We start from the raw sequence: 12771 nt of genomic DNA on the forward strand, positions 1-12771 counted from the left end.
TAAGATGCTGTGTTGCTCCTCAGGCTCTGTGGTCCTCATCTGTAGTTCGTCGTCCTCTCTCTCACACTCTCATACTTGGCTGGTTAATTTGGGGGTATATAGATGCTGAGAAGCTGCTCTTTCAGGCCTCTTGGCCACTTGTGCTGCCTGCTTACACCAAATAGAATGTTTCCTTATAGAGAGCTATTCTGTCAAGACTTCTGATAGCTCCTTTGAACTGCCGATGTTGGCAGGTTAAGGTCATTCAATTGACTTCAATTAAATCAATTGATAATCAATTTATTATTTTAAGTTACTGTTACCTGTTTTTGCGTGCATTTTACCTCAATTCCAAAGAAAAAGTTGAGACGTTGTGTAGAATGTAAACAATACAGAATGTAATGACAAATCTTTTTCGACCTACATTGAATTGAAAACAGTACAAAGACAAGATAATTAATGTTTAATGTTTACTGTCATAATTTGCGCTTAATGCACCACACATTTTCAACAGGAGACAGGTCTGGACTACAGGCAGAATAGTACAGTACCTGCACTCCTTTACTACAAATCCACACCGTTGTGACATGTACAGAATGGGTCTTGATGAAATAAGCAGAAAATGTCTTCTAGTTACCCATGTCACAGCCACTAACACACCCCCATACCATCATACCATCACAGATGCTAGCTTTGGAAGTTTGTGCTGGCTACAACCTTGATGGTCTTATGTATATATGCTGGACTGCATCTCCCAGAGCATGTCCTGTAAGATTTCAATGTCCCTGTTAGTCTTGTACAAGCATGCTAAAACTCAGACAAGGGAGGCAAGAGTTGAGTAAAAAGTCAATAGTTTAATTAGTGCTTCAAAGAATGTGCAACAGACGAATCCAGATGTTTCACACAAAACTGGAGAGATGATTGAGGATGAACAGGCCAGAAGAGTGTCCAAATCCAGTAAACTGACGAGGCACAGACAGACAGGGCGTGGACTGAAGCAGGAGACGGTCTGGCACCTGAGCACAAAATATGAAGAGTCAGGAAGCCAGGTAAGCAAACAGAGAAATGATATGAAAAATGCAGAGGTCTCAGTCATCACCACATGGATGAGCTGACAATTCGACGAACACTGACAGGTGCTTATATTCTGCGGCAGCAGGTGAGTCTTGATTGTCTGATTGAGAGCTGGTGTGCTCAGGAGAGGAGAAGGCCGGACCTGCAGACTCCCATAGTCCCAGACAAATGGAGAAATACCGGTCAAATATTATCAATTTATAGACCCATGTTTTTGGGCGTAAGTGAGTAATGGAGACAGCAATTTCTAAAATTGGAGTGTTGCAGCTGGCAGCTGGCAGCTGCGCGACAGGCTGCATTATAATCCCTCCAGGCGTGTGGAAAGGATCACTATTGAGATAGACCTTTGTGTTAAAGAGTACGATTTAACCAGAACCAGATACTATATTGCTCTCGCTAAATCCACCAGACTCCATTTACAGAAACAGTAATTTTATCATTGTGAAACACACTTCAATCAAACTCAGCAGAAGAGGGAAGGAACAGAAGAATGAATCTAGGAGTCAGAGAATCTGAATGACCAGGGGAAACAAGTGGATGAAACAAAGTTGAATCAATATGATTTATGTAGGGAAAATAAAGATTCAAGATTCAAGATTCAAGAGTCTTTATTGTCATTGCCCATGTCAATGAAATTTTCATTGCAACCCCCATGTTAGAAACAGATGGTAAGAAAGATAAGAAGACTAGAAAGAATTAAATTAAGATAACTACAATAAAATAAAATAAACCAACATGCAATAAAAATATTCGTAAAGCAATTAAAAATATAACAGAATGAAAATATACTAAGGCAATAAAATATACTAAACAATAAACAATAAAATATGGAAGTGAAATGTGCTAACAGAATAAAATATACAAGCAGAATAAAATATACAAGCAGAATAAAATATACACAGTGAAATGTACTGACAGAATTAAAAAAATACACAGTGATATGTACCAACAGAGTAAAATATACCAGTGGACAATAAAATATGCCAGTGAAAATGAAATGTGCCAATATACTAAAATGTATATAATTAGTTAAGTATATGTGTGGACCTAAAAGTACACAGAAGGTGCAGGTGGAGGTGTAGGTGTAAAGTGCGGTGTGCAGTGGTTCACAGTTCTCACAGTCTCTCACTCCAGTGAGGGGCTGCTGGGGGTGATAGCTCTGACAGCTCTGGGGAAGAAGCTGTCCCTCAGTCTGTTAGTGGTGGTGCGGATGTTCCTGTACCGCTTTCCTGATGGTAGCGGTACAAACAGTCTGTGGCCCGGATGGCTGGGGTCCGTGGCGATGGAACCTCGCCCTCTTCCTGACCCGGCCTTCATATATAAAGTCTAGGTCAGGGAGGGGGCAGCCCACGATGCCCTGTGCAGTTTTAACCACCCGTGCCAGTTGTTTCCACTCCTGTGCGGCGCAGCTGCCATACCACACTGTCACACTGAGGCAGAGGATGAATATATGAGGATAAACAGTTTGCTGATGTTGTCATGTTGTCGCCTTTGACTCTGCCCACTCCACTCAATTGGCATCATGACATGAAACAGCGGTTTCTCGATTGAAGAGGCAACTGATCCAATGAGCACCATGGCGAGACTAACAATTAGCCAGTAAGTGCCACAGGCAAGACTAACGACACTGTCAAGCTGTGTGCCGGAAACAAGTAGGAGTGATAATAAAAATCTGGATGCTTTTTGTTCGGGCTGCTAAATAATAATCATAAATTTAAAATGACCCCCTTGATTAGTATTTTTTTCCATTGACAGCATATCTTCTCAATATTGCCAAACATCATAATTTGTTTTGGCTTTGCTCCACTTCATTCTCAAAACCCTGGCAAAACCACGTTATTATGGATCCAACTGCTTTTCTTGGCAAAACCCGCCTGCCTCTGATTTGAAAAAGGGTAAGAAGATAAGGGTGAGACAATCAGAGTGAGAGTAGGGCAAATCAGAGACACATCAGGGCAGATCTTGCCAAGAAAAGCAATGTGATCCATAATAATACAGAAAAAACAGCATGGCAAGTGACCTTAGATTCAGATAGATGCATTGATCTCGAGTGATTAGGGAAAATCAAATCTCCCTCCCAAACAGAAATCAGTTAGAGGTAATGTCAGACTGAAGATGGAAACCGAGTGTAACAAGTTGACAATTCTAACTATTCACTAAAATTCAACTTGGAACTTCCCCAGATAATGTTAAGGATTGTTAAATGTTGTGGGGTTCGGACATGTACTTTGCTTGGAGGGGGTGTAGTATTGATGGCTGACAAGGTCTGTCATTAGAAAAAAACTGTACAATTGAATTTATATTAAAAGTTCAGCTGCAAGTTAATTGTGCTGTTTTCTTGTTTTACCTGTGTACTAATAACGGGCTCTATTACTCATGTGTTGCTTTCAGTTTGTACCTGACCGTCAACTGGACAAAGAGACACTTACATATATTAAATCTTAATATACATGCAGTGGTCTGAACACTGGTTCAATGAGAGGACACTGGTCACAAGTGATCATTCCTCTTTAACACGGTTTGTACCCAAGTAGATTTAACAAAGACAAAATAAGAGGTTTTGAGTTTCCCTCCTCCTGACCGCAATCACAATTTTGCATCATATTACAAAGATGAGTTACATAAGGTCCTCTTACAGACAAGGTGTCAAGATGTGATACAGATAGAGCTGACAGGCTCTGTGCCATCTTCCAGGGGGAACTGACATAAAACTGTCTGTTTTTTCAAAGTGGACTGTTATGACACATGGCAAACTGGTTGTACAGGTGATCTGTAACCTTTGCTGTTCTGGTTCTGCTTCAGTATTTCCTGTTTAATGTTGAAAGAATTTTTCTCATGTGTCATCTGTTGCTTTACTTCCTCTGTTTTCATGCCATTGTGATTGTTGACCCGTTTCACCTGCCCCTTATTAGCCTTCCCTCCATAGTGTATTTAAATCTGTGTTTCAGTAAATGGTAATTGGACTATTTTTTTTTTACTTTACAACAGGAGCCTGCATTCACCCATTCACCCATGGTAGCTAGGCCACCTGCTCATTACAAGCAATAAGACACTCACACACTGATGCACGGCATTCACACGGGGTTCAGTATCTGCCAGGCCAGGGATCGAACCACCAACCTTCCGATAAGTGGACTGCTGCTCTACCTCCTGAGTCGCCTCTGTCTGTGCCAAGTTTGTCGTTTTGCCTTTTGTTTCAAACATTCCAGCCCTTCTAGTGTTTGCCATTGTTTTCGACCTCGCCTGCTTTTGGACTTTTGGATTTATGGTTTATGTTTGGATTTTCATGTTTGGATTTGTTTGCCTGTTTGGACTGCTTTCTTGGGTTTTGACCTTTTTCTGTTTCACCACCAGTTAAGCTTTTTGTTTATTGGCACCTTTTAAAAAAATAAAATAAATAAATCATTTGAATCACACCTGCTCCATCTTTGAATCAGAATCAGAAGCGTTTATTGTCATTACACAAGTGCAACAAAATTACATTCGGTTACAATCCATCCCAGAGGACACAAAGGCACAAGAGACAGTACAAACAATTGTAGCCAGCAGGGCGGCGCCTCCCTTACTTACTTTGAAGCCTGCATTTGGGTCCTAGCCCGCATATTCAGATTTCTTGTTTCCCCAGATGTGCCACACTTTTGGTGGTGAAAGAATGTTGGAAAAAATGCTAAAATACAAAAACTGACCAAGGTGCACTGGTGTCACATACAAGTGTGACCGGCAGAAACGAAACATACCTTGGTACAGGAACGCTGTGTTTATCACACACAACAAAAAAGGTCTTGACAGCCAGGTCCTTCTCAACACCATGATCGAGCAGGGTTGAAAACTTTCTGTCATTATCCAAGGAAGCAAAGTCATTTGTTTTTTTTACAGATCAAAGGAAAGGAGAGGTGTGGACCTGTTCAGCTGCAGCGCCATCATTTCAGTGTGCAGTGTATTAAAGATTTCTCAAGCAATATAATAGAATCAGAGCTGTTGTCTATTTTCCCATTTTCTTGCAGAATAGCAGCTACTTAGTTGTGTTTACCCTCTGTCGTGCATGCTCTGAACTTTTCAAAATGGTCCTTGTAAGAACAGCAATGAGGTTGGAGCACTGATGAAGTTTTGGGTCTCTCCTGAATTTAACAAAGCCTTGGAGACTGGTTATGCGGTAGAAAAGATTACGAAGGTGTGGCATCTTGATGGAAGAAGCGATTCCATATTTATCGACTACATGCACACTTTTTGCTTGACCTTTTTAGGGCTTTTTAGGTTAATGGTAAATGGACTGCATTTAGCACTTTCCAAGTCTGTCGACCAATTAAAGCGCTTTTCAACATGACCGTGCATTCACCAATTCACACATGGTAGCCATGTTCTGCTAGCTGCTCATTACGGGCATTAACATACTCACACACCAATGCACAGCAGCTTGGGGTTCAGTATCTTGCCCAAGGATCCTTTGACATGTAGCCTGCCCAGGCCAGGGATCGAACCACCAACCTTTTGATAAGTGGACGACCCCTTGTAGGTAACGAGAAGGGTTTTAAATTCTCCTCTAGGTTTTATAGGGAGAGTCTTTAGCAGAAACATATTGGATTTACCTGATAGTAGAAAATTGCAATAATCCAGCCTGGAAGTAACAAAAGTGTTCAGCAAGTTGTTCTGCATCTTTTTTAAACAGGATGTGCCTGATGATGCGAGGGGGGGAAAGGCAGTCCTTGAAATTTGTTTTATGTGGGAGTTAAAGGACAGATCCTGATCAAAGATAACTCCCTTACTCCTTCTGACTTCAGTTTTGTGTCAGTGACAGTGATAACAGTCAATCAACCACCACAACAATAAAAGAAAATGTTGCACTTCAACAATGTTCTGGCGAGACCTGAAAGAATCTTCATAACAATGAACCAAAGATCACACACATTCACTGAATGGAGATTATGAATGTAAATTATTAGGAAATGATCTAAAAATATTGCATTTTCCACTGTCAGTAACAGGAATTCCCACTTTTCTTTGTTTGTTTGTTTCAGAGAAACAACATGATGGTCACATGATGTGGATACAGGCCAATAGAAAAGAATAGGCCAGAAAGATGCATGCAAAAGAAAGTGGAAAACAACCTGACTACAGATAATGTCCTAGTTAAAGATACAGCTACATCAAGAGAGCAGACAGAGCTTGAAACCTGGTGTCTCAAGCAGTGCATAAATGTACATGCTTTGATGGTATCCATTCATTTGTCTGTGTGTTCTCAGAGTGATCAGCCTCCAACATCCAGCTCAGCAGGTGGGAAGAAAGGGAGTCTCACACACTCGGAGCACGCACACACACACGCACACACACGCACACACACACACACACACACACACACACACACACACACACACACACACAAAGGTGAAACAGGGCAGAAGAATTGGATGACACATGGCGAGGGACAGAGGGAGGGACTGAATTACCATAGAAACCAGTCAGACTGTTGAGAGAAGCAGTAGAAAAAGGTGAAAGCAGAAGAGATCCAACTGTCAAGGTCATTGGTCACAAAAACTGCTACCACACTGCTCACTGGTTAAAGCTGATGTTTGCTGAACTTTTTAAATAACCAGGAAACGCTGCATTTTCAAGCTGCTGACATATAGCTGAGTGGAAGTTAAAGCATTTTGGATGGTTTTGTATTTTCTTGTGATTACTCTGGTGGGCAAGAGATAGAACAGGAGCCATATGGAGTAAAAGTCATCGCTGGCACAGGTAAGCACTTTGTATAACAGCAGATTGCAGTGATGGAGGTATTTATGAGTTTGATGCAGTTCTGTCTACACAAACACTGAACTCCTAATGCATCTCTCTGGGCTTTTTGGTCCACATTGTTTATTAAAGTAATCAAACTGTTTATTTTTAAACATCAATTCAAGAATTCGTTTTGTAACTAACATTAAGCACCTAAAAAACTTGCCTTGGAACATTTCTTAATGAGACTGAATATGAATCCAGAGACAGATGATGCCTCAGGCTGGTGTTTTCTCAGAAGCTAGAACCTGCTCCCAGAAAACAACCTCTTTTGATTTGGCCTCTATCCAGTCCAGAAAAGAATATGCACATGAGGTGAAAGGATATTTAACAAAACAGTAATTGTGACACTGATTTAGTGAAAACCGGGTTTCTGTTTGCTCCTAAAAAGTCTTCAACTGACTTTGACAAATATCAGCCCTGAAAAGTCACAAAAATATCTTAAAGATTGAATTGAATACTTTTAACTAATTTTAACAATAAGGTTCTATCTAATTTTAGATATTTTTCTTTTGGTCACAGCTAGTGCATTTGTTCAGCAGCAGAAGAGTTTGATCACCTACAGAATCCAAGCTAATCTCATGGTAACCTCTATGTTGAACCTAATACACTTCTACTCTTTCTGCTCTCAAAGAGCATTTTGCATCGATAAATTGACCAACCTATCACTTAACAGCAGAAAGAAAATCAAAGGAGTTTACCTTTAACAATGTCCCATGCAAAATAACTGTCACTAATGCAGCAATGGTTGAGCTAATACTTAAGAACTATTATATGTATCCTTTACACACTAGCAACTTGTGATGTAAAGTTTATGTGATTTGTAGTAAATGTGTTCCGAACAGCAGGTGCAACTGAGGCAGCTGTTGATTTCCATTAATTTCTGTATGATATAGGCATCTATTTGGAGACTCTTGAAACATGCGTGAGTTGAATAATCTATCACAGTGAATGCCAAGTCTGCTGTCATTTCTGTCAATCAGTGTGTGCACAAGTTGTATAAAAATGAAAGCTAATGGAGGCCTGGAATGAAAGAAAAAGAAATGTGTCCACATTTCTAAAACACTGCGCCATCATCACTAAAGTCATTAGCTGTAATGTAACGGATACATTATTTCCTAACAGTTTGTTCATTCTTCATTTGTTTTTAGTTTTTGTGCTAACACATGCAAAACATCATTCGGCTTCAATTCATTTCTCTGCCATGTTAAACTCTATTAGGAGTCTCTTGAAACTTGCTTGAGATGCTTAATCCATCACAGTGAGCATCAGGTCATTGCACGTTCATTCTTGTCAAAGCAACCTGATTGTTGAGAGTTAACACAGTGCAGACTTTAAATCAATCTCCTGACAATCTCTCCTGTCAACAACTGTTGCAGACTTATTGTTTACTGCAATGGGTTACAAAAATCTAAAAATGTGTATCATAGATTTAAAGGTATTCAGCATTTATAGCTAAAGAGCTGAAACTTGCAAACACACTGGTCATTTAAAGGGTTATTACACTACCTGATGCAAATGATTGTCTGAATGCCTTACTACATTTTCTCAGAGGTTATTTAATTAACCATTAACAGGTGAATCAGTTAGACACCAGAAAGCTTGCCTAAAATGTTTAGGATGTAGCCCTTTCACATTTGTGGTGTACTGCTAATATGTCATGTTACTGGCTGACACATTATTTAGTTGGACTCTATAGTGAAGTGGTGGTATAACCCACAGATGGCTCACTTAACACTTACACAAACACACACAGTTGCACCTGCCTGTGGCTGATTCTAATATTCAGGGGTACAGCTGATTGTTAGGCATTCAACTGAGAGCTGAAACATTACTTTGTGAATCCTGTTTAGGAGTCCATTTACATGTGACATAAAAACAGATTTAATTTTAGAATTGTGATGGCAGCAATGAGCAATGAGAAGTTATAGTATATAGCCACCCAAGCAGGAGCAAGACCAATGTACAGAGAGGTGCATGGAGACACCTAGGGGAAGTGTGGTTACTTATTGCTGAATTAATGGGGTGAGAAGAAGAACTGAATCAGCAGCATACCCTTGTACACAGGAAGGCAAACAAGCACTAAGAGTCAGCAGCATACAACAGGAGGTCAAACAGACTGTGCAAAGGCCCTAGTCAACAGTCAGAGAGGAGGGGGATAGTCAACAGTTGAAAAGGAGGGAGAGGTAGGGTGAAGCACTACCTCTTTCCATTCATCTCCCTCAATATGAGCCGAGAAAACAAATGTAGAACGTAATGTTTACCATGTCCACTATCTTAGTTTCGTGTGTTAGCATTCTAACATTTGCTACATAGCACTGAACACAAAGTACCGTTGAGGCAGACTGAACTGAAATTTCAACCTGATAATGTTGCATGAGGAAAAGTTAAGGGACCACCAATGTTTTTAGGATTCATTCATCCCATCCTCAGGTTTCCCATTTAAGATTTAAGAAACTGAAAACCCTCCCACAGATTAACTGGAAACTGAAATAAAAAACTGAGGAATCTTTTTTATATAGTATTTGTGTTACTGTTAGTGGTCTGAGCAGAGTGTTAATATGATGAGAGTATGACTCTGTTGTACTGATGAATCAACGCTGTGGAAAGGTACATTGTACTGCTCAAGACAGCAGGTAAAATGAGGTGCTGAGTGTGGATTAACAGCAAAATAAAAAAGGAGCAATTCAGGGAGCTTTGTTACTGAATATACACTTATAAACAAGGACAAATGTGAAACAAAGGTCTGTGTATAAGCCTGCAAATACCTGGTTGTCTTTACAGTCAAGGTGAAAAAAGGCCACATCTCTGCATCAGTATAGGATTTTTGCAGAATCAGAATAAGGAAAAGTTTTGGGAAATTTTGGAAAGCCAACCTATCACTGAACTGATCACTGTGAGATTGGAGCATCTCAAGCAAAAACAGTTTACAAAGCACAAAGTCTCAGCAGCCATTTGTGTAACTATCTGTTCTTGAGCAGCAGTACTTACAAATCCCCAGTTAGTTAGACTTTATTTCATTATGAAGTGTCATTGTGATCAAGATCCCTATTCTAAGAGACAGCTGAGAACAAATTAAAGTACAGGTAGCTGTAACTTTAGTTACAGTTATTAGGTATTCTTATCTGTAACTCATTTGCATAGTGTCAAAAACAGTCTTTCCCATTAGATTTGGTATCTGGAACCTAAAATGAATAGGTGGAGGGAGGGGATGATCTTTCAGCCATTTATAGACTTTGAGAAACTATTGAGAAAAACTAAACTGTGCCAGAAACATTCGATTTGAACCAGCTGCAAGCACAATTAATCTAAACCAAAGGAAAACAAACCACTTATATGGTTATTTTGTCCAAAGAGCCAGTAAAATACTACTGACTGCAATGAAGCAAGATCCTAAATGACTTACTGATGGATGATTCATTTGTCTTTTTATCTCTAGGTAAACACCTGCTCCTCTGAAATCATCTGAAAATCTACCGAGTACAAGGATGACAGAGAAGAAGAATGACAGAATCCCAAGCGTACAACCCATAGCCTTGTTCAACTTCTCCTTCACATGAAAGTCACTTAATCCCTCACAATGTCATCTAGAGGTGGAGTTCCTCCAAACATCAGTGTCTCGGTCCTCCAGGACTTCCTCGACTCCTTCTTGCCCTCTCCCTCCACCACCCCTTCATCTCCATCTTGCAGCATAGAAGAGTCCTATAAGTACATCTTCCTCCCAATCTGCTACTCTTTCACATTCATCTTCAGCATTTCTCTTAACTCTGTCATCCTCTACCGCTCCTTTTGCCGGACCAAGCGCTGGAATGCTTCGTTGATCTACATGGTAAACCTGGCCTCTACAGACTTCATGTACGGCCTGTCACTACCGTTCCTTGTGACTAGTTACATCATGCGTGACCGCTGGGTCTTTGGGGACTTCATGTGCCGCCTGGTCCGTTTTCTCTTCTACTTTAACCTCTACTGCTCCATCTTCTTCCTCACTTGTATCTCTGTCCACAGATACCTCGGTATCTGCCACCCAATGAAAGTCATCACACTGGAGACGAAGAAGGCTGTCAAATGCACTTGTGTTGTGGTTTGGATTGTAGTGTTTGCTTTAACCTGCCCTATCTTCCGGTTTGCTCAGACTGGTCACGTGACAAGATTGGCTGGGCTTGGCGGCAATGCAAGCGGTATTGACAACCTAAGCAATGAGGTATCATTGATAAACGCTAATGCCAGCAATGGTAATTTGGAAGGGGTCATAGAGGAGTACCAGAACTGTTGGGACGATGCCATAGATAAGGAGTTTCCAGATTACGTACCCTATGGCATCATACTCCATTTGCTGGGCTTTTTTGTACCTTTTTCCATCATTGCTTGGTGTTACTCTCATGTTGTTCTGACCATATTTAGAACTCTGCATTCTCAGCCCTCATCTCGCAGAGTTCAGAGGGAGAAAGGGCATGAAGAAAAGGAAAGACGTAGCCCTGCAATAGCTGGAAGAGGAAGAAGAGGAAGTAACACAATATCTAGGGCACTGGAAAGAGATGAAGGGATTTCCATTTTCCTTGGCAGCCATTCCCCTTATGCCAATCGCAGACGTAAATCAATCAAGACTATCATCACCATCACCCTGCTCTTTGCTCTGTGCTTCTTCCCCTTTCATGTTACTAGAACCATTTTCCTCCTATTGAAAGTGACCAAGGGAGTCCCCTGTCACACCATGACCATGGTCTCCATGTGCTATAAGATCACAAGGCCTTTAGCATCATTCAACGCATGGCTCAATGCCCTCCTTTACTTCCTGACTAAAGACAAAGGGGGAACTCACTGCTGCCAGGCAGTAAACACCACCACCCAACAACATGGTGGGTTTCTATTCCCACTGAGAATGATGGGAAAAGGAGAGGATGCAGGGGAGGGAGAAATGGAAGATGAAACTGACAATGAGGAGAATAAAACATTTCACAACAGTCTGTCATACATGAACAGAGCAAAAGTCAGATATACTGTATAGTTTAATGAATGTTTTCATTGGAAATGGGATGATGAATTTTAGATGCACTGTAGATTGCTTTTTACTGAAAATAATATATTATATAATATATAGCGCAGAAGGAAAAGCAATAATTAAAGAAGACCCACTCACGAATCCTAATATGCCTTTTATTTGTAATTTTGTGGCTCTGCTACAAGTCATAATTTGACTAGTTACCTTGTGGGTAAATGCAAGATGAATGCAAATGTGAGACCCCTTCATGTTGATAATCTGTTATTTTGTTTCTGGGAATCTAGATTTATAATCCATTGCATCACTGATTCCAAGCTTTTATGTTTGGAATGAAGTTGTTTGTATGACATGTCATCCAACCACATATATAGGAAAGCTGTTTCTACCTATTCTGAATAGCTGCACTTGAAAAGCCTGTGGTCATAGAGGGGGCAAAACGCAATGATCGTCCAAATGGAAGTGTCACCCACACTTTAAGACAGTCCCCTTGAAGGCATTCATGGTGTTGCACTCCCTTATACACAACAAGTGACAGAAGTAGTTGTGTGAAGGATGAAAAAATAGAGCTTGAGAGACGTTCAAACTCTTTTTTTATATTGTTACGATCAGAAAGATGTTGGGGCAGGGGGCATCAGACACTTTTAGACCATCTGACAAGCAGTGTTGGGCAAGTGAAACCTCTGATCAATTACTCATTAAACATTACTGTAGACTGATGCAGCAAGTAAAGTGCTACTTAGTAAGTCACTTTACTTTTGCTAGTCAACTTAGCTTTAGGCTTCCAGTGATAAATTGGTGCAGTTCGATGATAACTACCCAGTGCAGTGTTTTTTCACTCAGATGCTGAGGAAATGTCTCGTTAGCAATGTGACTCCTAGTTCTCTACTGTTGTTGTGGTGTAACATTCCATGTATATAAGTGTTTTATGAATGTTTTGTTAGCAGGTT

The 12771-nt window shown here is 40.4% G+C and overlaps 1 protein-coding gene across 1 annotated transcript; it reads left to right on the top strand.

The window, feature by feature from the left end:
- Nucleotides 1-10381: 10381 nt before the first annotated feature.
- Nucleotides 10382-11830, top strand: si:dkey-6n21.13 (P2Y purinoceptor 3). The gene is given in 1 exon segment (XM_041965656.1): nucleotides 10382-11830. A coding segment is annotated over 1 exon segment (1449 nt).
- Nucleotides 11831-12771: the final 941 nt, after the last annotated feature.

Source organism: Chelmon rostratus, chromosome 23 (genome assembly GCF_017976325.1).
Source record: "Chelmon rostratus isolate fCheRos1 chromosome 23, fCheRos1.pri, whole genome shotgun sequence".
Lineage (NCBI taxonomy): Eukaryota > Metazoa > Chordata > Actinopteri > Chaetodontiformes > Chaetodontidae > Chelmon > Chelmon rostratus.